General features: G+C 55.7%; 1 protein-coding gene across 2 annotated transcripts; it reads right to left on the bottom strand.

Moving 5' to 3' along the window:
* Positions 1 to 1,176: 1,176 nt before the first annotated feature.
* Atg2a (autophagy related 2A) lies at positions 1,177 to 20,867 on the bottom strand. 2 transcript variants are annotated; one of them, XM_052191730.1, is made up of 40 exons: positions 20,589 to 20,867; positions 18,038 to 18,200; positions 17,783 to 17,935; positions 17,545 to 17,647; positions 16,975 to 17,209; positions 16,127 to 16,223; positions 15,885 to 16,046; positions 15,642 to 15,782; positions 14,671 to 14,908; positions 14,438 to 14,585; positions 14,263 to 14,355; positions 13,576 to 13,731; positions 13,240 to 13,483; positions 12,994 to 13,090; positions 12,744 to 12,903; positions 12,124 to 12,266; positions 11,925 to 12,040; positions 11,664 to 11,821; positions 11,151 to 11,301; positions 10,846 to 11,039; positions 10,660 to 10,740; positions 10,307 to 10,413; positions 10,122 to 10,214; positions 9,320 to 9,390; positions 9,054 to 9,130; positions 8,370 to 8,534; positions 8,045 to 8,174; positions 7,761 to 7,966; positions 7,187 to 7,395; positions 6,849 to 6,984; positions 5,958 to 6,161; positions 5,727 to 5,828; positions 5,557 to 5,638; positions 5,341 to 5,473; positions 5,160 to 5,232; positions 4,965 to 5,047; positions 4,616 to 4,737; positions 3,159 to 3,313; positions 1,954 to 2,106; positions 1,177 to 1,871 (listed from the first exon to the last, which is right to left on the bottom strand). In XM_052191730.1, exons 1-40 carry the CDS (start codon positions 20,757 to 20,759, stop codon positions 1,635 to 1,637), a joined length of 5,742 nt encoding a protein of 1,913 aa, XP_052047690.1. In that variant the 5' UTR covers positions 20,760 to 20,867; the 3' UTR covers positions 1,177 to 1,634. The 2 variants fall into 2 exon arrangements, with proteins under 2 accessions (XP_052047690.1, XP_052047681.1); XM_052191721.1 differs by having other exon boundaries at positions 8,364 to 8,534.
* Between the last annotated feature and the right edge of the window lie 3,283 nt (positions 20,868 to 24,150).

Raw genomic sequence — 24,150 nt, forward strand, 5'->3', positions numbered from 1 at the left:
AGCTTCCCTAAAGCCCCCTTGCTCAGAAGGGCCTATGGCTTTGCAGAAAGGCTTGGAACTGGGAGTATCCAGCAGGCCTCTGGAGGACAGCCTGGGGGCTCTTACCTTGCACTAGCTGGCCTTCGGGGCACAAGGAGGAAGTGGGGCCACCCTGGGCCAAGCCTTTTGAGCCGTTGGCCCAGCCCTGGTAGCGTTAATGATTAGCCCACTGCCATCAATACTGATCCTAAGTGGGGTCCGAAGGGCAGCAGACCTGGACTGTGCCCCAGCTGGCAGGGCGGGCCCAGGAAGTGCCAGACTGGGCCTTCAGCTACCCAGCGGCCTCAGACCCTGGCCACCCATGGGCTTGTCTCCTCTGGCTTCACTGGCTTGACCTCTTGCCTAGTCTTCTGGCCCTATCTCACCACAGACGGCCAAATTTGGGGATGGGCCACAAGGAAAAGTTTTCTCATGTTCAATACTCAGATCTATGATGGGGGCCAAAATAGGGGAGATCACAGCTAACTAGCGGTACCCAGCGATGCCCCACAAGTGACATGCTTCCTGGCAGTGCTACTGAGGGTGGACTGGGGTGGCAGCGGCTCCCTTGTGAACAATGTATATGGGACGAGGGGTGGGGAGAGCAAAGGACATCTTCTGGACAACACAGCACTGACCCAGCATAAGACCTGGATACCCCAAAAGCCATCTCTGGAAATGGTGGGAACAGCTTCCAGAGGGCCTAGGACTCAACCTTCCAGAGTGTTGAGACAGGAGGACTGTCTCGGCTGGCAGACTAACAGGTGTTGCCTTAGGTCACAATCCGGAGCTTCCTTCCCAGGACAGGCAGGAGCCCTGCTTTGCTCCAGTCTCAAGAACAAGGCTGGACCCTGGGATCTAACAGGAATAGAACCCAGAAATGGGGTCTGATGCGGACTCTCAGGGATCCCTCCAGTGGAATTGCCAGGTGACTCCACCAGCTTCACCTGGAAGTAGCGCCAAGATGCCAGGCACCAGGATAGTAGGGAGGTTGAGCCCAAAGCTGGTTTGCATCAGAAGGCTGAGGGTGAGGTGTGGTGCCTCCTGGTGGCAGCAGGTGTGTACTGCGTGCAGAGGTCGACCGGGCAGGTCAAGGTTTATGCAGAGCAGGACAGACTGGGGCCTCAAGGGTACAGAGGACCTGGAAGAGGCCAGGGCTGGCGGTGGGCAAGTTTATTCCACTTCATGCAGACACTGACCCACACGCTCAGTGATCTTAAAAATACACTGACCCACATGGCATGGATTCCCCACCTCCCCATGAGACACGGAGAGACCCTTGGCTGCGGGGCATCCATGGGTCCTAAAGCCTCCATCCTCATTCTAGAACAAGGCAGCAGTGTGGGCCCAGGCAGCAGGGAGGAGCAAGGTCCTTCCTCCCCGGACGAAAGTGCACAGACAGGGCAGAGGCCCCAAAGCCGGGAGGCCCCATTCTCTCGGCCAGTTGGCAACAAGCAGGCTGGGCAGGTATCCTTCACAGTGGCCATCCTTTGAAGGACCTGGTGGCCTAGCTGTGGGTCACAGCAATCAGGAAACCAGGGAGCTGGTGGCACCACTGTGGTTGGCTGGACACGGTGGGCACGTTGGGACAGTGGGTAGATCTTGGGTGCCTGCAGTCAGTCCTGGGCCTCCTCCAATCGCCACTTGAGAGCATGGTCCTTGTGTGCATCTGGAAGGATCTGGTTACGCATGCCCCCTAGCACGTTGGATGTTGCCTCTGTTGCTACGATTATTGGTTTTACCACGGTTGGGGGGAGCTGTCGGATCACGCCCCCCACGGCCCCTGTCAGTCCCTTCTGCTCATGGCCCCTTGATGCCACATCACAGATGGTTTGAGCCGTGTCCAGGATACCCTGTGGAGGTCAGAGGTCAGAGGTCAGTGAGAGTGGAGAGTGGGAGTGGGGCACCTGGAAGTGGGCCTAAGGTGGCTCTCACCTCTCGAACAGCATCGTAGGCCTTAGCCATGCCTTCCCGGAGGTCAGCAGGTTGCTGACCTCTGCGGAGTTTCCGTGAAGAACGCTTGTCTTGGAGGGATCGGGAGATGGGAGATGCAGGGGACAGGATGTCATAGACTGTCTCAGCTGTAGCCTGAGGGACACCAGAGTTGGATGACGACAAGTGTCCAAGCTGACTTTTGCAGGCCAGGTTGGGGACCAGAGCTCCTGCAGCACAGCTATTCCCTGTCCTAACCAGTCTTTGCCTCCCCCCTCTCCTCTTCCCTCCATTACCTACCTCAGAGAACTTCCTAAATTTTCATTAAATATTCATTTATTTTTATTTATGTGTGATTTCACGTGAATGCAGAGGCCAAAAGAGGGCACTGGATCCCTCAGAGCTGGAGTTACAGCCACCAGTGCTAGGAACTGAACCCCAAGCCTCTGTGAGAGCAACCTCAGCCTTAACAGCTGGGCCCCCTCCCCACCACTTCACAGGGCCTCCTTAACTTAAGGAGACATTTACACACCCTTCCAGGGCTGGTAAGATGGCTCTGAAGGTCAAGGCATTTGCTGCGAGGTGACCCGAAAGCAATCACCAATCGTGGAACCAATGTGGTAGAGGACTGAGTCCCCAAAACTGCCTGACCTCAAATACAAGCCATGGCACATACACAAAGAATAAATAAGCAAATTATCAGAAGCGGAGGAGGGGGAGCTTTTGGGCTTGTTGAGATGGCTGTGGCTGAAGGCACTGGAGAACTTTCCTGTGGCCTCACACCTAGGCTGCACATGGAGACCTGCCTGAGCTGTCTGGTTCCCACTAGAGGGCACCCCCACACAGACAGCGTTAACTCTTGACTCTGAAGGCTGAGTTCAAGGCTCTCTTGACACAGGGTCCCACAGTCCCAGTCCTCTCCAGGACTCAATCACTCCCCTGAAGACCAGCGCTTTGGTGGGGTGGCCTCTGGGGCCCATGCAGAACGGGAAGAGCTACCCAGGACGGGTTCCTGCATCTGCCCACTGTGCACTCGTCACTCAGGCAGCTGGGAGCATGACGGCCCAGAAAGCACTTGTGGCCCCACCACGGGAGCCTCCCTCCATGTTGTGTGGCTTAACTGCGTTCCAGCTTTCAGTGGAACCGTGGGGACAGAGTCAGGAACCTTGGGGACAGGGGACCTATTTCCTGTCCCGCCTTGCACTCACCTGGATGGCCTGGACCAGCCTGTTACTCAGCTCCAGAGCAGCAGAGGCTGTGGACGACCCGAAGGAGGCGGCCCCGCGCTGCAGCCCCCGAATGAGGCGCCCGTCCTTCCTGTACTGCTCGATGGGCAGCCACAGCAGGTCCCGGAACCCTTGGACTGGAGGACAGGGTGAGCAGAGGTGCCAAGCTTGCCTGGCCTCTCTTCTCTGCCCAAGGACCCTTACCCCTCCCCAATGACAGTTTCTTTTCTCTTTTCCTCCCTCCCTTCTTTCTTTCCTATTCTTGACACAGGGTTTCCTCTGTGTAACTGCCCTGACTGTCCAGGAACTTATTCTGTAAATCAAGCTTTTCTTGAACTCAGAGATCCGCCTGCCTCTGCCTCCCAAGGGCTGGGATTAAAGGCCTGTGCCACCAGTGCCTGGTGCCAATCCAGTTTTCTTTTCTCTTAATTTTTTTTTTCTTTCTCTCTCTCTCTCTCTCTCTCTCTCTCTCTCTCTCTCTCTCTCTCTCTCTCTTTTTTTTGGTTTTTCGAGACAGGGTTTCTCTGTGTAGCCCTGGCTGTCCTGGAACTCAGTCTGTAGACCAGCTGGCCTCAAACTCAGAAATCTGCCTGCCTCTGCCTCCCAAGTGCTGGGATCAAAGGCCACTACTGCCCGGCTTTTTTTTAAAAACAGAATCTTGCTAAGTAGCTTTCCCTGACCTAGCCCGGACCCTATTCAGGTTGCTTTTGTGTTCCTGAGCTAACAAGCAATCCTCCTGCCTGTGCATAGTACCTGGCATCCAAGTGCAATTTCAAAAGTCCAGGCCGATTTCAGGCCAGGCGCTGTGCATGCCATGCCTGTGATCCCAGCCTGAGCCACATAAGACTGGCTCAAAAAGTAAAACAGGGTGGCGGTGCCCTGTAACCCCAGCACTCGGAAGGCAGTGGCAGGAGGGCTCTGTGAGATAGGAATAGTGAGTCCCAGGGCAGACAGAGCTACATAGTGAGACTGTAGTTTAAAAAAAAAAAAAAGCCGGGCTGGGCATGGTGGCGTACTCTGGGAGGCAGAGGCAGGCGGATTTCTGAGTTTGAGGCCAGCCTGTTCTACACAGTGAGTTCCAAGAGAACCAGGGCTATACAGAGAAACCCTGTCTCAAAAAAACCAAATCCAAAAAAAAAAAGAAGAAGAAGAAGAAGAAGCCAGCAGGGCTTGTAGCCAGGTCTGCTGCCCTGAGGTCAGTATTGAGGGCTCACAGAGTGTGAGGAGAGGATCTGTAAGTAAGCTGTCCTCTGACGTCCGTGTGCACTCTATAGCGCACATGCACCCACAAAATAAATGCAATTATTTCAGAAAGGTCAGTCTGCCCTTGGAACCCTGCCCATTTGAGGGGGCTTTCTGTGTGTCCCTGGATCTATATTTGTTCTGTAAAAAGTCCCAACCAAACAAAACCGAGTCCTCAAAGGCGGGTGGACACTCACAGAGTTGCACAACCGAATGCATGGGGCCCACGCCTCCCAGCAGGCCGGGCAGCTGGTTCTTGCGGATGTCCTGCAGCCATTCGTTGAGGGCATAGCAGAGCACCTTGTCCACGCCCAGGAGCCTGCAAGGTGAGATGGAGGAGAGGCCCAGGGCCCAGGGGCAGTGTGACCAGGGACAAGCATGCACACCTACTCATCCCAGGGCCTTACCCAGCGCTGTGGAGCAACAAAAGCCCTACTACAGAGGAAAAATGGAGGTCTGACAACCCGAGGATTGCCTAGGGCCGTGCAGCCCATGAGACACAGCAGAGGGAAGGCTGCAGAGACCCCCAAAGGGCCGGGAGCTCACCCGTGCCGGCAGCAAAGCCTCTTGAGCTTCAGCTCGGAGCAGTTGAGCTGGGCCAGGCCAATCAGGAGGCCCATGAAAGTGCCCTGTTGGCGGGGAGGACAGGGTGAGTGGCTGCGTCCCGGGATATACTGAGTCCTGGTCCCCAGACACTGGACCCAGATACTAGCTCCCAGCCTGCCTGCTGGATCCACTCACCACCTGGTCCACAGTGACATGCTTGCCATGGTAATCCAGGCAGATGGGCACCTCAGATGTGAAGCGAAACTCCCTGAAGGGAAAAGAAGGGAGAGAACCTTTGGTCTCTAACCTGGTCACTGGCTAGGTTTTCAGACAGCCTGGCCCAGAGCCCCTCTGAAGGCACTACCATCTACCCTACCTGAAGTAGATGGGCTGTTGGTCAGAGGAGCTGTGGCCACTGCCTGGAGCGTCCTGTGGGCTGCTGGCCGTCTCTGTGTCCTCAGACTGCCCTTCAAGGGGGCTGCTGGGTCGGCTGTGGGTCTCTCGGTGAGCTGCAGGAAGAAAGGTCATAGATCAAGGATGGAACAGAGGATGTGGGGCAGCCAGGTAGACTCTCCCCGGCCTGGCCTCTCACCCTCGGAAGTGTCCCCTGGGACCATGGGGTTGATGCTGGCTGCTAGGCTGGTGAAAAAGTCCTTGAGGAAGAAGAGGGCATCCTGTGGGGAGAGTGCTGGGTCAGATCCGGGGCCTGGCAGCAGGGAAGGGCTCGCACGGGGTCTGCCTTTGACGTGACAATCTACTCACCTGGTCTACGTTGAGCCTCAGAGGCATCATGGAGACGCGCAGACAGCACTCAGGGCCTCCTACGCTGCTGGTGGGGGCCACATGCAGTGCCTTGATGGTAAGCTAAGGGCAGAGGATACACTAGGTGCCTGTTGGGCCTTGGGAACCCCATTCTGGACTGCCATCAACCCTGCTCTCCAGACACACCCCTTCAGGGGGCTATGGGAAGGAGGCACCCAGGCGCCCTCTCACCATATTGGAGTGTGTGCGGCGTGGCAGCCGCTCACTCGTGTGCAAATGAAGGAACTTGTTGATCTTGGAGGTGGCGAGCCTGTCCCGGATCTCCAGCTCCTGGACAACGAGCACCTGGCGCGACAGTGGCCGCTCATCCAGCTCCGGGCCCAGGCCCCCAGCTGTGGCCGACTCTTCGGGGTACACTTCATGTTGGAAGCTCACCTGTGGGTACATGGGGCGTGAGTTGGGGATCAGGCCTGAGGGATGGGGAGGTCTGGCTGAGGTCCCTCCTTCCCAGAGAACCTTCCTCCCTGTCCCCATCCCACCCCCATGGGTGGGAATGATCGGGCGCTGACGCAGCCAAACCAACCTATTGCCACCAATCTAGCCGTACTGCACTTGGCCTGTCCAAATCCGCCCCAGCCTCCCACAGCTGCTGCTCCCTGCAAGTGCAGAGGCCACCTTGTCAGACTCCCGGACGCCCCTTTCACCTCACTGTCTCTAAATGCCTTCTCTCTGCCCAGGGTGGCCCAGCCTCTCTAAGCTGTGCTCCACAACCACAGGGGTCACGCCCTATGCTGTCCCACAGGGGCCATGGTGTCACTGTGTCTGTCTCAGCAAGCTTCTTTCTGAATGCTTCTGGTTCCGACCTCCTAGGATGCAGTGTCTGAGCCCTCCCTACTACCAACAGCCTGTGTTCTGTCATCTGTCTCCCTGCTCCCTCAGGGCCAGAGCGGCAGCTCTAAGAAACACCCTTTTGGGCTCAAACCCTTTGGACACAGTACTGAACCTGAGGCTCCTGCTATGCAGTCCCACCAGAATCTGTTCCCGTCACACGCTGCTGCCTGTGCTGGCTGCCGTGGTCTCCCCAGAGCCTCACTTATGTGTTACCCCGGCTCAGCCACTCACTTTGCTGAGCTGAATCTCCATGAGGACCTGGTGTTGCCGTCCAACGCCACCCTGGGTACGCCAGGAATTCTGGGGCCGGTTGGGACCAGAGGAGCGGGAAGGTGAGACCCTGGGGCCTGTGAGGCCTACTCTTGCTCTGTGAAGACACGGGGGACAAGCTGACTCTGAGGAAACACCTTCTATCTACAGCCTCAGCACAGGCCTTCTAGCCTGTGGCAGGAGGCGCTGAGGATGAGGATGACCTTGAGGATCAGAGTGGGTGATGCGTGAGGCTTGAGGTCACAGCTAGGCTATGCCTGGATCCTAATCCCACCCGCTGCTACCTACAAGCCTCTAACCTGTAAGTGGGGTGAAGGCCAAAGTCTCTGCCCCCATAGAGGTGCCAGATGAAGGAGACCTCCCGGAGCACCACACGGCTGCTGGGCACTGGGAAGTGGGCAGGTGCGCGCAGCAGGTCAGTGCTTCCCAGGGGCTGGGCGAAGTGACCATCGTGCACGACGATGGGACCAGGGTGCAGCTGGGTCACGGTGGGCTCCCCGTCTCGGGGCTGCCGGGAAAGAGCCGAGAGGAGCCGTGTGACAACACGCTGAGCCCAGCCCCCGCCTTCATGGCTCCCCACTGCCCCTTTTAACAAACAGTGGCCCTCCTGACCACCAGCCCAGAGCCTGTGTCTGAGCGGTCGATCCAGGAGTCCCTTGCTGGGCCTGCCACCCAGCGCTTCAGTGAGCTTGGACACTGATGGCACTGCACAGCCTCTGTAGTTACATGGCCTCCCTTCTGCTGACTGGCCCTTCTTCCCTATCCTGTCTCTGTAAGACACTGTCCCCTCCTCTGGACTGTTCCATCTGTTCCTTCACGTTAAGAGCCAATGCTGCTTTTCCTGCCCAAGAGCTCCCATCCCAACACACACACCGCAATGCCTAGGCCGGGCGCGTCAAGAATGCAGAACTCGTCACTATCCAGGGTGTCTCCATCGCCTTCCTCTTCGTTCTCATGTTCCTTTGCCTTAGAACCCAAGGTGTGAGAGGAGCCCCCAGGAGGAGGCAAAGGGGGGGCCCCACTCCGCTCCCCTGGGAACAGATAGACGGAGACAGGAGAGGCCTGAGGAGGTGGGCCGCCTGTGGGATAGAGGCCAGCATGAGGGGTGGCTGAGGGTGCCCACTTGGGCCTGCTGTCCCTCGGGCACCCTCACTGACCTGACGACTGGGCCAGCTCCCGCAGGCTACGCCGTTCAGTGTCCAGAAGGGCATCAGTCAGGTCTCCCTGGTTGATGAGGGCTGTCTCCACTGGCAGGCACGAGGGCAGGGAGGCAGGGCTCTCTGAAAGCTGGATGAAGGGAAGGGAAGGGAAGGGAGGGGAAGGGAGGGGAGGGGAGGGGAGGGGAGGGGAGGGGAGGGAAGGGGCAGGAGTGAGCAGAGGGAGGGCTAGCTCCAGGGCTCCTCCAATCCAGGCCTTGTGCATGTGTAAATAGCGGGCCTGGCCGAGCTTTGGCAGCCTGCAGTGGCCAGGCCTCACCTGTACCTTCTGGCCAGCGATCTCCGTGGGGCTGGGGGGCCGGGGTGGGGGGTGCAGGTCTCCAGAGCTGGTGATATACTGCAGCAGGTTGACCAGCAGGGCGCAGGAGTCGGCGCAGCTGTGCACATGCACCACATTGTTGGAGCAGCGCAGCTCGAAAAGAGGCTGGCTCTGTGGGGGGTGGGCATGGCATGGGCACAGGAGCCACCCCAAACCAGCCTCCCCAGGGCATCTCAGCTCTCTCTCTCTCTCTCTCTCTCTCTCTCTCTCTCTCTCTCTCTCTCTCTCTCACACACACACACACACACACACACACACACACACACACACACAGAGAGGGAGAGCAAGGGAATAGTCCCTTGTCTGCTCAGCTGAGGCAGGACCTCACCACCCAACTATGTAGACATTCCAGACTGATGGAATACGGCTCACCCACCCATCCCTGACCGACTGCTGCCTAGCGATGCAGGAACTGTTACCTCATCACAGAGATGAGAAAACCTCGCTCCACAGTGGCGGTCTCCCTGGGCCACCTCTGTCCTGCCCGCAAGTGCCATCTATTGCCCTCAGTGGGTTGGAAGGGCATTCAGAGGAACATGGTCCTTCCCGGAGGAATGCTAGCACAGCCCGGCTAAGGGCATGCACTGTGACAGCCACAATTCGCCCGACTCCTGCCGGCCCCACACTCACCAGCCTGCCCTCGGTGCTGCCCTTCCAGGTTTTGATTACAAGCTCCAGGAGGTCAATGTCCAGGACACAGACATAATCTGAGGTGGAGCAGAGGAAAGGTTCTCACGGTCCCTGCTACCCTGCCCCTGCCTACCCATCACCGGGGGAAGAATTCACTGTGTCCGGTACAGCTATGTGGATGTGTGCGCACACGCATGTACGTGTAGCTGAGAATAGGCCTAGGTGATGCCCTCAGTGTAGGGGGGCCCGACCCAGGCCCTGCCTACCTCGCCGCAGATCCAGGTTCTCCAGCTCACACTTGTCAGACAGGTACAAAGCGGAGTCATCGAGGATGAACCTGGTGGGGAACAGGGCTGAGAAGGGCCCGGGAGCCACTGCAGGTGGCAGCTGGGCCAAGGGGAAGAAGGGTCCTGGAGGTGATGGCAGAGGTCCAAGCGCCTCCTAACTGCAGTGCTGGGACCTTGCCAGCCTCAGCACAGGGGACACAGGGGGTCTGGGCTCCAGGGTGGAAGACCCTGCAGGGACTACTCACTCAGCCTTTCTAATTCTGTCCTTGAACTTGTACTTCTCAGGGCGTGGAGTGCCCTTCCCATTCCTAAGGCATGGTCTGTTTACACAGCCATCCATCTAGTCCTAGGGATCCAACACAGGGCCTCGCCCTCATCTTGTACATGGTCCAACCTGAGCTACATCTGTTTCTACGTTTTGAGGCAGTCTTACTAGGTCATCCAGGCAGGATTCTCTAGCTTCGGATTCATAAGGAGCTGGGATCACATAACTACTCCACCGCCATAGCGTTTAAAATTAGGCATAGCTCTCCTTCCTTTCTGGTGCCGTGTGGAGCTGAACCCCATGCCGGGTTGCATTTAGTTATGCACTGTGTTCTAGCTTCCCATCCTTTTGTATGTTTTGTAGAACTCCCAGAGTGGGCTTACAAGACTGATCTTGGGTGGAAGTGGTGACAACTTACATCCCTGAGGACATGGGGTCCTGGGTAGTCAGGCAGCAGGAAGTCAGCTGCAGCCCAGCGGGGAGTGGGATGGACCAGGCCAGGGGCAGCCTACATACCTGAGCAGGAAGGTAGACGTGTCCATGACAATGTTACTGGAGAGGGTGAAGGTCTCAGCGGTGACCAGGACGCGCACAGGGAGGTAGAGGGGCCTGAGGGGCAGACCTGGGCTGGAGCCAGCTCCTCACGTGTAACGTGTAAGGCTGGCCCCTGACGCTGCCTGCCCCAGCCCCCCGCCTGGTACCTGTAGTCCACAGCACAGGAGAAGAGGTGTGTGTGCAGAACAGTGATGACTGTGGGGGGCAGGTAGCCCAGTACAGGGTCATCCAGTACATCCAAGAAGTCCAGGAGCTGCACGGTCAGAGGGAAGGGTGGGGAGGGGACACAGTGACCTCCTCTAACTCCTTCCTGTCCAGACCCTGTCCCGGCTGGCAGCCCACCTGCTGTCCACCAGCTATCTACCACACCCCTTAGCCAAGGTCAGTTTGAGTCCAGTCCATATTATTCGCACAGGTCTCCTCAGCCCATGTCTGACCTGTTTACCCAGATGAGTTGGTAGTTACAGGGCAGCATGACCTCTCAGGTACCTTCGCTCACCTGGGAGTGCCAGCTCTGCTCAGGGGGGGCCATGTAGTGGCGGAGAGTGGCTTTGTGCAGCCTTATTGTCACCAAAAATTCCTGGGGAGGGACATGCAGTTAGTCAGGAGGGTGGGAGCCCAGTTCGTGCTCAGAGGAGGAGTTGCCCAAGTCACAGCTGTGGGTGAGCAGCTGAGAAGCCTGTACCTTGACGTTCTTGTGGGGGTCCAGGTGGATGCGGACAGCTGCAGACAGCATGGGGGGACCCTGGCCCTTGCGGCCCGAGGCTCCTCGCTCAGTCACCCCTTCCTCTGATGGGTAGATGGTTGGAGCCAGCTGGGCTGGGGGAGCAAAGCTGGGTACTTCCAAGTGAGTGGGCAGCACGTAGTCCTCAACGGCGGCTGAGAAAAAGTCTTGTGAACCGGGGTGAGGCTGCGGACCACCCACTCCCGGCACACAGCCCTCCGAAAGCCCCCCGCCCTGCCCGGTGCATGTGGCAGTGGCCCCCACACCTCGATGGTAGAGCGTTGCCTTCTCAGCTTCCAGGCAGAAGTAGCCAAGCCCTGGTTGGCCGCAGTACTGGGCTACGCTGAAGATGGTGCCTTGCTCCACATCTAGGACCAGCTCCCCGTGAGTGGCATCCAGCCGCTTCCCTGTCTCATCCTGCAGATGTGCACAGGGCTCAGTTTCCCCGCTGCATCCAGCATCCCTGACACCTTAACATCCTTGTCTGAGGCAGCCCCAGTTCCTTCCACATATCACTGGAGGGCTGCACCATGTGCCTCTTACTGAAGGGGAAGGACCCAGCTGCACTGGGAGCCCTCGTGCTTGACAGAGAAAAGGCTGGGCCATGGCTGAGAGCTGTGGGGTTGATGCAGTCCGAGCGGGGAGGCACACTGTGGCAGTGGGTGCTGCTGGCCCTTTAAGCTTTCTGCTCTCCTGGCTCCTAACCTGAAGCTGGCAGGCCCGTGGCTCGCCAAGAGGAACTCTGGAGTGGGAAGCTCACCTGCTCTGGGCTGCCTCACCTTAGCCTCACACAGCGCAGTGATCCGACCCTTCAGCACTGTCACCAGTGTGGAGAAGGTACTCTGGGAGTGACGACGGGAAGGTTCCGGGGCAGGAGTCTTAGGGACACCCGATGCCATCGAGAAGAACTGGGTGTCTTCTTCATCCGAATCTGAGTCTGAGTGAACAAGGTGACTGGGTGGGAAGCAGATGTGGAGGGAAGGCCCCGCCCTGCCAGACCTGCGCTACCCCTTCTCATCCGGCCCACGCGCTTCTCATACCTAGCTTGAAGGCCGACTTGCACATCTTGAACCCCGAAGAGCCAGATGGCCGAGCAGCAGTGGTGGATGTGGGGAGCAGGTCTGCAGGCTCCCACACGAGCAGGTCATTGTTGATCCTGACAGGAGAGCAGCAGCAGAGGTCAGAGGACGGCACCTCCGGCCCAGCCTGGCCAGGCCCGGCCCAGCCCCATGTCTCCACCTGTTGTAGATGCTTTCGTAGACCTCCTTGCTGGGCAGGAAGATGTGGGCACTGGGCATGATCACATCCAGGGTACAGCGGGACAGCGCCAGTGTCCGGCTCTGGAATGTCCTCATCTCCTCAGGGTCTCCAGGGATCACCATCTAGACAGGTGAGAAAGGTCAGCTCAGCCTGTTTCTGGCATCATAATTGAAGATTTTGGTATCCATCCATCCATCCATCCATCCATCCATCCATCATGTTTAGCTGGGACAGAGTACCCAAGAATCCCCTCCCTACCCTAAAGACTTCATGAATGTGAATCCCTGTAATCTTCACAACAGCCTTCAAGACAGCAATTTTAGAAGGAAACACACAAGCCACCAGGGAGTGGAGCATGTCCAGGACCCCAGGTATCCCGCCCCCGGCCATTCACTGCCTCACTCCTAGCCCCTGTATCCGTCAGCTTCAGAGAAGGATCCTGAGACTCAAGTATTCCGCTGTGTTAGGTGTAGATGTGGCCAAGACCCCGGTCTTGGGTCTTGGTACTGAGGGCCTGTGGGCTTCCCTCCCTCTCCCAGGGCCCCTTGCCACAGCCCAGTCCCAGGAATGGTGCTGCAGTGGGAAAGCCGGGGCCTTACTTCCTCAGTCTCGTACATGGTCCGCTTGGAGGAGAAGGGCGAGGGCTCGGGCTGCCGTAGCTCACACGGACTCTCGGTGGACAGCTCTAGGTCCCGGGCTTTCTCAGAGGCTGTCTCCCACTGTATGCCACTGGACTGGGGGTTCAGGGTCACCACTACCCTGCCAGGACACAGGCCTATTGGTGCCCGGCCACCAACACCAGTAGATCGATCTCTCCTCTCCAGCCGCCCCTTCTAGCACTCTACTTACTGAGGTAGAAAGTACTTGGTCTCAGTGCCCCTGGGATCCAGAGCTTTGGAGACCCGCAGGCAGGGGACTGGTGGCTTCTCTCCATCTTCATAGATTCCTGGAGGAGACAGAAAGGACAGGGCCTCACGGCTGCCTCTTTCCTTTTCCTCACCATTACTCACCCAGGGTCACATAGGTGTCCTTGGGATAAAAAGGTCTCTTCACCCGTCCTGGGGCCCACCCCAGCTACTCCCTGGACAGGATTACCTTGCAGGTCTGAGCAAGTAAGTTCCAAGCGGGTAGGAGCTGGGGGGCCAGGCCCGCTGCTGAGCTCTGAGAGGAACTGGGGCTCACTCAGCTCCAGTCTCAGCTGCTCAGCCCGCACGGCCTGGCCAGCCCAGGGGTCCCGTTCAGGCCGTAGATCTGGGATGGGGAAGCAAAGCCTCAGGGTGGCCCGGGGTGCTGCGAGACGAAACACTGTCTGCTGCTCAGTGGCCTGTGGGGGCTCTGTCTGTGGAAGGGCTGGGGGTCAGAGCTGCCACAGGGGACTGGCAGAGTCAGTGCCTGCTTCCCGCCCCAGGACAGAACAGCAGGGCATCTCACTAGCAGGCCAGCAGGTGGCTCAGAGGGTGTGGTGATTTGACGGAGCAAGGCAGCAAGGCGGTCCAGAGACCCCAGCTCCACATCAGCTTGGAAGTCGGCCAGGTCCAGGGACAGTTCTGAGTGACAATGGCAGGCAGTGGAGCGCCGGGACCGGCTCTAGTTTGAAGTAATGTGAATTGGTCAGCAAGGGCGAGTGAGGCCAGGGTAGGAAGCAGCTTCCATAAGCAAAAGTTCCCAGGCTTCCCAGCGGTGGGAGAAGAGTTGGGTTAGGAGCCACAGCAGGACTGTGACACAAGAGACTTTAAACACCCTGCGGTGACAGGGACCACAGCACCACTGCCCCAGCTCCTTTATTACTTTTTATTTTGATACAGAATTCATTAAATCATTAAGTTGGCTGACTGGCCTTGAACTCATTCTGCAGCTCAGGCAGGCCCTGAGCTTCTCTTCTTCCAGCCTCAGCTTCCCAAAGCTGGGCCCACAAGGCCTGCACTAACCACACCCACATCATGCTGGCTATGCAACAAAAGCCATCCATCAGCACGTGGCTTTGTCAACCTTAGGGTTCAACAGAGGCAGGGGAGGGAAATCAGGCCACAGTAACAGCAAGGTCAGAATGGGGAGAGATAAGCGAAGAGCCCCTGAGGGAGGTGCAGCCAGGCAAGAGCAGCCAGCACCCCGGCTTACCTTGAGCACCCTGCGAAAGGTTTGTGTGTGGCGCAGATGGGCGCAGGGTCGAGCTGAGGCTTCAGAGCCAGAGTGACTGGGGAAGCTCAGGATCTGCAGGGGAAACACAAGGCACACAAGGTGGCAAGCTGGCTCGGCGGGTGCCCGCCTGAGCCCAGGCCCTGTCTGCCCTCACCTCTGTGTACTCAGGCTCGGAGGCGGCCCTGGGCCACAAGCACTCAAGCACCTCCAGCTGCCCGAAGTGCACGTCCGTGCTGCTCGTCCTCCTGCCGTGGCTGCCCGTACGCAGCTCCCAGGACAGCTGCACGGCTGTGCCCGTTAATCTGTGGGCAAGAATACAAGCTTCAGGGGGTGGGGGTGGGCTTTGGGTATGCCTTGTAAGTCCCTGGCTCGGGCTGTGGTGTGTACCGGACATGGCTACAAGGGCAGGCCCTCTGGAAGCGTGGCCGGAGGTGGGAGAAGTCTCGGGAGCCGATTGGCCCATCTTTGGCAGCATCGAACTCAGCAAAAAATTGGGTGGTGAGGTCAGGTGGTCCTGAAGATGGGGAAGCGGTCTGAAGCAAGGTCAGGCTCACACCTCCCAAGGTCATCTTCACCAGTGAGTCAGGGCGCATGGTGTCCGGAAGGGGCGTCGGGGCCGGCTTGCCTGAGGGAACAGAGGCTTCAACAGGGGCTCCTTGGTATCTTATTGGAGTCACAGTTAGCCACTGAGCAGGGGTTGAAGAAACCCTGGCTAGGCTGGGCATAGTAGCACATGCCTTTAATCCCAGCACTTGGGAGGCAGAGACGGGCATATCTCTAGGCCAGCCTGGCCTACAAAAGGAATTCTAGGACAGCCAGGGCTACACAGAGAAACCCTGTCTTAAAAAAAAAAAAAAAAACTATAAAGTTTTTTGTTTTTGTTTTAAAGGAAAAGAAATACTAAAGTCTGGCTATGCTGGACTGTTGGATGCTAAATCTGTTGTTGGGTCTGGAAGGTAAGTTCATCTGGGTGACACCAAATTCCTCTTGTATGCCAGACCCTGGGACAAGGCTCAGTTCAATCCTCTGAAGAGGCTGGAAGGATGGGTTGGTAAGATTCACACAGTCTCTGACCTACACGCTTGCCTACTGATGAAAACATCCGGCCCGGTCGTCCTGGCTTGTTCTGTAGAAAGGGGGCTGAGTCCCAAAAGCGCTCACTGAGAAACCTGGACTGCGCATTGTGTTGCCTCTCCAGCTTCCACTGGAGAATCAGGACCCGGGGGCGGGGGGTGGTGGGTTGGGGTGGGGCAGGTCTAGTCATGGTGGGGCCTCCACTTACAACCACCCACTGTCCTGAGGTTCCTTCTACCCCGCCTTGCTCCTGAAATAAACATCCCTGAGAGTCAGTGACTTACCTCCTGAGTGGGTGGGGGTTGAGGGTCGGTGGAAGGCCATGTTGCTGTGAACAGAGGAGCCCAGGTCTACACTGTACACGGAGAGCTCAGAGACAGCTGAGGTCACACTGCTCGTGAGGCCAGCCATGGAGAAGAAGAGGTCTGGGGGTGAGGTGAGGGGCAGTCAGAAACAGACAGGTCTGGACCCCTCAGCTTTGGTACTGGCACGAATGCCCCTTCAATTCGAAAGGGCCTGGCACCCACCCGCGCTGTCCAAATTGAGGGGGTTGGTGATGGGGTGCAGGCTGAGGGACTCAGACACAGCACCCGCCTGCAGCTGCTGGTTCAGATCTTGCTCAATGAGCCACAAGTCTTCAGCACCTAGTGGGCGGCTCTTGTTCATCTTGTCAGCCAGGCCTCCTGGGTCTGTGGGAAAGATGTCTCAGCTCAGCCCCTTGGCTAGCTCTGCTCGCCGCTGTCAGCTCCCCAGTGCCCAGCAGCCTCACCTGCAAGGTTGACGGCACTGAGCAGTTTCTGGAGCAGCTGGAGCTGATGTGGGGTCAAGAGCAGGTGCAGGGATCCCAGTTGTCCTGATACCTCCAACTGGGGACCAAGTGGACAGCCATGGAGCCTTTATATGACACCCAGCCCGAGCATGGCAAGCCACCTGCCCGTACTCTGGGGACACTAGCTGTAAAGCTAAACTTGCTACAAAGCAGTTGAATGGTCTTGGCCAACTTCATCTTTCAGAGTCTGTTTTAGCAGTTGCCAAGAAGATAACAATCTTCACCATAAGAACCTGAATTACTCTGTAGCCTAGGCTGGAGTTGAACTGAAGACAACCTTCTGTTAGGTTCCCAGTGCTAGGATTGCAGGCATGGTCCACCATACCTGCTCGCCCTGCATGGGCCGGTGTCAACAGACCCAGCATGGATCAGACACTTTCTTTCTTTCTTTAAAGATTGATTTTATTGTTTTATTTCTTAGAGTTATTTACTTATTTAGTACACTGTAGCTGTCATCAGAAGAAGGCATAGGATCCCATTACAGATGGCTGTGAGCCACCATGTGGTTGCTGGGAATTGAACTCAGGATGTCTGAAAGACCAGCCGGTGCTCTAAACCACTGAACCATCTCACCAGCCCCATGGATCAAATTCTTTTTTGGGGGGGTGGGGGGGGGGAAGGAAGGGTTGTTTGTTTTTTCAAGACAGGGTTTCTCTGTGTAGCCCTGGTTGTCCTGGAACTCACTTTGTAGACCAGGCTGGCCTTGAACTCAGAAATCTGCCTGCCTCTGCTTCCCAGAGTGCTGGGATTACAGGCGTGCGGATCAAATTCTTAATTCCGGGACTCACCCTGGGGCCTGGAAAAGCTTCATTCTGCTTCCGCTTCACTGTGAGCTCCATGTACCCTGTGCAGCAGCCGATCTGCAAAGGCGGCTGTGGCGGGTCCACCTGAGAGGGCAGCTCTTCAAAGTACAGGCAGACGCCACTCAGCTGCAGGAGCTTGTGCATGAAGGCAGGGAGCTGGTGCACGTCCACAGGTGGGGCCTGGCTGGGGTCCCGCACTGCTTCATCACAGAACTCCAGTCTGGAGAGTGAAGGGCCCGGCCTTGTCCAGACAACCCCAGGCTAGAAGCCCCCTCTTTAAAGCTGTCCTAGCAACATGGGACCGAGGAACCTGGCTTCCATCTTGGAGCCTTCCATCTTGGAGCCTTCCATCTTGGAGATGGAACTAGCCTTTGATTCTCCAAGTCCCAAAGTTTTTACAATCTGAGTGATTTTATGTCTATCCACAGTGCAGGCTCCCAGCATAGCCCACTTCCCAAATCTCACCAATGCCCAACCGCAGTGGAGCCTGTCCCTTCCTAGGAACTGGCTAGGACGGGGTAGAGGCATGTCTCCTGCCGTTCCCGTCCGCCTTACCTCTGCACTCGGACCTCCACAGCCACACGCCGGTCCCCCTCACCCAGAGCATGCTCCACCCTCACAACGGTGTTCAAGAAGGTCACCTTGATCCTCCGGAGCACTGGGGGACAGTGTCTAGAGTTAGGTGGGGCACTGGGAAGCTAGGCAAGTTCCTGCCAGTCTGGGTAGGAAGGTGGCCACCATATTACTATCTTAGCTCCCTGCCCTGTAGACAGGAGGGCCCAAGCCTGCTTACCAGTTTCGATAGTCTGTGCAAACATTTCCAGCCCCTCCAGGGGCTGTGGCGGTTCTGAGGGTTCTGGCAACCCTTCCCGAAGGCACTCTTGAGCCAGCTGCAGGCTTGTGGTCATGCATGAGGCCCAACTCTGAGAGTCCGCAGCCCCTGGCCCTGTGGAAAGAGCAAAGAGTCAGGATAAAAAGGCCCCGACCCTCCTGGGACCGTCCCCAGCAACCGCTCCCCCCACCCCCTGTGGTCTTACCCTGCTCTCACCTGAACCCTGGTGGGGCTGCAGGGTGAGCTGAAGGCCCGAGACACACACAGTGCAGTGGTCAGTGACAAGTGCAGCCCAGGGGACAGCCACCTCGATGGAGCTCACGAAGCCTTCCACCAGCTCCAGGGGTGACTCCATTGACCTCAAAACCTCGTTCACCGACTGGGTAAGAGGCAAGGTAAATCAGCTCACCCAGACTCCAAATATGGCTACCTGCCACAGTCTCGCACAGCCTCTGTCTTGGAGAGAGCGCCCTTGGCATGGTGATCCTTCTTTCTGCTACTTACAAGGCCTTCCCTTAGGCCCTGACCTGTGTCCATCTCACCAAACAGTGTTCAGTCCTTTGGGCAAGCTAAGATGTTCCCTTCTTATGTTTGGTCCAAAACTCTATTTGCTGCTGGGTGTGGTGGCCTGCATGCCTTTAGTCCCAGTACTCAGGAAGTACAGGTAGATGGATTGTCTCAAGATCTAGGCCAACCTGGTATACAGTTGGCTGAGTGCCTGCCTAACACGCACTAAGCCCTGGGTTCCATCTCCAGCAGAGTAGGACTGTATGTGGTGAGGCTCGCCTGTAATCCTAGCCCTAGGGAGGCAAAGGCCAGAAGATCAGGAAGTCAAAGCTGTATATTTTAGGCCAACCTGAGCTACATGATAATGAGACTCTGAGCAGCAACCAGAGGCTGCAGGGACAGAGTAAATGCCTTCACCCCACAGGAATGCCAGGCTCTGACAGTCACCCAGTACCAGGAAGGGCGAGCAGAGTGAGCCTGCACATAACCCCGCAGCACTGCACAGATGGGCCAGAGTGAAGAGGAAGGAGCCAGGCAGAGGGACTAGGATGGGGGCCCCATTTCAGGCACAAGAACAAGTGGGGAGACCTCGTCAAGACTGGTGAGCAATGCACGCTCACCCTAGGCAGGCAAAGACTTCAAGGGTGTCCTGTCCGGGAGAGGGATGACCCAAGGCCACATGACCCCATCCTAGACCCACAGTAGAGCTATCTACATTCGAGACCAGATGAGGACGCCTGTGTTGGGGCTGTATGGCTGTAGGTCTGCCTCGAATGCCTAAGGCCATGAGTCACTTGGTCCTCTCCCCAAGAACCCAGGTGCTCTAGGCAGTACTCAGTAAACACCTGCTGGGCCCATGAATAAACAAACACAGCCAAGAACAAGCAGAGGCTGAGTCAAAATTCCTCATGCATAGATGGGGAAACTGAGGCCCAGGCACTTGTCTTAGTCATTCCAGGTACTAGGAAAACTGAGTCCAGGACCCAGGGCTCAACTTAATCCTTGGACCATGTAGTTGCTTTGAATGCCTTCAAGGTAGGGCTGCAGGATGAGGAGCTGGGGGGGGAGGGGGAGCTTGAGGTGCGGGTCAGTCAGGGGGGAGGCTAGAACACAGCCAGTGCCCTGCACTCCCCCAAAAAGGAACAAGAGTGGGATGGAAGGGCATTCTGGCTGAATGCAAAAGGGGGGACACCCAGGTGCTGGACAGTTTTCTGAGCGGCCTAAGAGGCCAAGGTTAGACGTCTCCTGTACCAGGCCACTAGGAGATGCCGCCATCTCTTCAACCATATTTGTGCTCGAAGGCATAGCTCAACTCTAGTTCTTTCTAAGTGAAGCTACAGACCTGGAAGAAAGCATGAACAGAGAAAGCCCTGCCACATGCCCATCCTACTACTCTGGAGCTAGGGTGACCCCATGCCAGCCCTAAACTGGAGCCTCTAATTGGTGGCTCCTGCCACTCCCAGTCATCAGCTGTGAGTCAGTGCCCCTCACTTGCCACCCCCAGCCTCCTGCCTGACTCCATACCCTGGGCCTCAGACCTCCCAAGCATCATCTCCCAGCTTCCCCTCCCATCCCCCATCCCAGCTAGCCCGAAGCTAAACCTCTACACCTTTCCTGGAGGGCTGCCCTCCAGGTAGAGATGCCAGAGATTAAGTCCCTCCCTAAACCCAAGCTAGGCCCCTCCCACTCTCCCAAAAGCAGGAAGTAGAGAGCACCAACAGTCACACGAGGTGTGGATCAACACAGTAGGCAGTGACGCTGTTGTTGACATCCACATCCGGGGGCGATCTCCACCCCTTATGCCCAGGATCGCCGGGGTGAGGAGGTCAGGACACATCTTTCTACAGGTGCCCCTGGCAGGTCTCTTAACACCCCCAAAGCCTCCCCTGGCTAACTACCCCTGTTCCAACTCTTACCACTGCCCGGCTTCCCACAACGGCTCTCTGCTCCCCTAACTCCCGGGAATCCCCTTCCCCAAACAGCTCCCCCAAACTCCGTATGATGATGGTGGCATTCTTTTGGCAAGGAACACCTCACTTCCTAGTCTGTCTCTCCCCCTAGAGAGGTGAAGACAGGGACTCCTCTCCTAGCTTTTGGTCAAGAGGTGAAGGGCCAGCCAGGGGGCCTGGCGGAGGCAGTCGAAACCCACTGGCCTCTCCAAACACAGTGCCTGTCCTCCAGCCCAAACCTTCCGCGAGGACCCTTCGGTGGCCCGTGCTCCCTCTCTCCGCACTATACCACCTCTGCTGTGCCTTCTCACCCAGGTTTCCAGGTGAATATCCCGCAGAGCAACGCTGCCCTTGTACAGATCCAGGCTGAGCTGGTCCAGGCTGAGGTGCTCCTGAAAGAAGTGACCCAAGTAGTGCTGTAGCAAGTAGCGGCAGACACGCTCTTTCACACAGTTCGACCATGGCCACAGCCATCGTGACATCTCGGGGACCGCCGGGCCCGGGCCGCTTCCGCCGGCCGACAGCCGGCAATCTCCGTCCGGCTGTGCTGTTCACTAGAGCCCCCGGTTCGCCCCGCCGCTTCTCTCAGCGCCAGGCCGCGCCCCCGGACGCCCAACCACGCCCCCACGCTCACTGCCATTGGTCATTGCGAAGGGCGAGGCCCACTGATTGGCCGCGAGAGGCGGAGCCTTGAGGAGCGAAAAAGGGACTGGGCTCTGTGCGAGATGAAATGCTCCCAATCGTAGTTTACGCTTGCGCATCTATTCTGAGTGGGAGGACCTTTAACCTCCTTACTACAAGCTGCGGGAAGGCTGTAACCATAGGGCCAGGAAGAGTGCGCATGTGCCGATTTGTCCACCTTTAGGTGATTGGGAAGAATTTAAAGAGTCAGTGACCCACCTAACTTTGTAGACCGCTTATCAGAGGAGTAAAGTCAGTACGAGTTGTGCAGCCTGTATTTTGGTAACTAATACATATTTGCATTTTATAAAATCTTATTTTTTGAGCCAAGCTTTTCTGTATTCTGAAACTCTGTAGGCTAAGCTGGCCCTGAACTCACAGGGCTCCTCCTGCCTCTGCCACCCTAGTGATGAAATTTAAGGCTTGCCTGCCAGACCACTCCCAACCCTATAAAACTTTTTTTAACAGCTTATCTTTTTTCAGTTTTTTATTTGTTATTTTTTCTATTTACATTTAAAATGTTATCCCCCCTTCACCTTTAAGCCTCGCCTCCACAAACCTTCTATACCCTCTCTACTTAGCTGCTTATCTTATCCATTCTTGTCAACAACTCCTTAGAGAGACGGTATTTGTTTCCACTTTTCTTCTTTTCTTTCTTCCTCCTCCTCCTTCTTGTTCTTCTTCTTCTTTTTTTGTTTTTGTTTTTTGTTTTTTTTCAAGACAAAATTTCTCTGTGTAGTTCTAGCTGTCTGAGAACTCTCTATAGACCAGACTATCCTTGAAATTAGAGATGCATGCATCTACCTCTGCTTCTAAAATCTAGGATTGAAAAAAATGTGTTATCATACACACACACACACACACATTTTTTAAAATTCTGTCAGGTCCCCAAGAAATTCTTTTTCCCAAAGTCTGGCATTTAGACAAAAGTGAAGATTCCCTCAGGGACATACACCAGGCTAGACTCTGAGTTCTAGACTAGCCTAGTCTACAGAGCGAGTTCCTGGACAGCCAAGGTTACCCAGAGAAACCGGGGTCATGCAGGGTGGGGTGGGAATGATAGCTCCTACTTGCTAAGAGGAGCCATTCTCCTTATCTCTGGCAAAAGGGACTAAGGCTGTTCTATCCGCGTTAGCCTTTAGTGCCTACTGTCTGTCTATGGAGGTCCATGTTAACCTCTTGGTCTCCCTCAGTCCCTACTTGCAAGTACATGGTGCAGTCGTCCTGGCTGGCATACCCTGTCCCCTAAACCCCTCCAGCCCTGGAGGTTCACACCTTTGCCCTCTTTGCCTTTTCTGTCTCCCCCCCTCCCCCCGCTGTGTATATGTCTGTCTGTCTGTCTGTCTGTCTGTCTGTGTCTCCTTCCCTGCTCTGGACTCTTCAAGATGCCTCTGGCTGTACCTTTCCTCACATCCACAAGGAAGCTTTGCCTTCTCCTCAACCATACTTTGGAGTGGGCATGTCCTCATTTTCATTCTGTTTGCTATTGTTCACAATTTAAGAGGTAGAAAATAGGATTACGAAGGTTGTTTAGCCCATCTTCAGAAAGGTCTTTTTCCCTCTTCCACTCCTATCTAAGGAATGCACAGCAGGAGATTAAGAGTCCCTCCCTTCTGCGGTCTGTAGGGGCCCTTTTTGAAATAATGGCTTTTCATATCTCTAATCCTAAAATCAATAATTCAACTTCCCATAAACTGGGATCTCCTGTTTCCTACTGCCTGGCAGCTAAAAATGACTTTGAATCTTTTGTTTTTGTTGTTTTGAAGTTAGGTTTTACTGTATCTCTCCAGCTGATTGGAACTCACTATCAGAGGAGGTGATGCTACTTCCTCTTTCTGCTCTTAAACAGTTGGGGACCTATGGAAAGAAGAAGAACAATAACAGTTTATGACATCAAAATGTCTCTCAAGATTCACTTCAGTGCCCATACACTGTTAGTGCAGCCTGGGGAAGCTCACTTGCTAAATGTAGTCTAGGGCTGCTCTCCAGATACAGTGGCAGAGCTCAGGAATCGAGGTTAAGATAGAAGCCAAGGCAGTGGTGACACATGCCTTTAATCCCAGCACTTGGGAGGCAGAGGCAGGTGGATTTCTGAGTTCGAGGCCAGCCTGGTCTACAGTGTGAATTCCAAGACGGACAGCCAGGGCTAAACAGAGAAACCCAGTCTTGAAAAACAGAGAGAGAGAGAGAGAGAGAGAAAGGGTCTCTTTGAGTATGGTGTGGTGGGTGTCATAGGCAGGTGACTTGAGGCCAGCCTGGTCTACAAAGTGTGATCCAGAACAGCCAGGGCTGTGACACACACAGAGAAATCCTATCTTGGAAAACCAGAGGACAAGGAGTTCGACGCCAGCCTGGTCTACAGAGTGAGTTCCAGGATAACCAGGGCTACACAGAGAAACCCTGTCTCGAAATACAAAACAAAACAAAACAAAAAAATCCAAAAAAAAAAAAAAAAAAAAAAAAAGAGTACTGACTGCTCTTCCAGAGGTCCTGAGTTCAAATCCCAATGACCACATGGTGGCTCACAAACAACTATAATGGGATCCGATGCCCTCTTCTGGTATCTGAAGAGAGCAACAGTGTACTCATAAATACAATAAGTAAATCTTTTTTTTAAAGAAAAGCTAAGGCCAGTCTGGGCTACCTGAGACATTTATCAGTCAATCAATCAATCAATCAATAAAATTAACTATAAATAAATTTTAAAAATTAACTCTACTAATAAAGTAGATGTAGAAGCACATACCTGCAAGCCCAGCATCTGAGAAGGAGAAGCAGAGGGTCAGTTGTAAATCAACCTGCCTGGGCTACTGTGAGCTTTAGGTAAACCTGGGCTACAGAGGGAAATAACCAAACTGGTTGTCTTATACCTTTAATCTCAGCACTTGATAGTCAGAGAAAGGTTCTGTGGACTCCATGCTGGCCTGGCCTATATAGTGAGTTCCAGGAAAAGTCAGGGCTGCAGAAAGAGACCCTGGCTCAAAATACACAAACTATTTAAGTATGTACACAGGGCATGGTAGTGGCACACCACACCCTGAACAGGAGGCAGAAACACACAGATCTCTGTGAGTTGGAGGCCAGCCTGGTCTGCATAATGAGTTCCAATCTACACAGTTTGTCTCAAAATTGTAAAGGACAGCTAAAAATATAAGAGGGTCACTCACAAATTCCAAGCAGCAAGTCCCAGGA

The sequence above is a fragment of the Apodemus sylvaticus genome, chromosome 1 (assembly GCF_947179515.1).
Source record: "Apodemus sylvaticus chromosome 1, mApoSyl1.1, whole genome shotgun sequence".
Lineage (NCBI taxonomy): Eukaryota > Metazoa > Chordata > Mammalia > Rodentia > Muridae > Apodemus > Apodemus sylvaticus.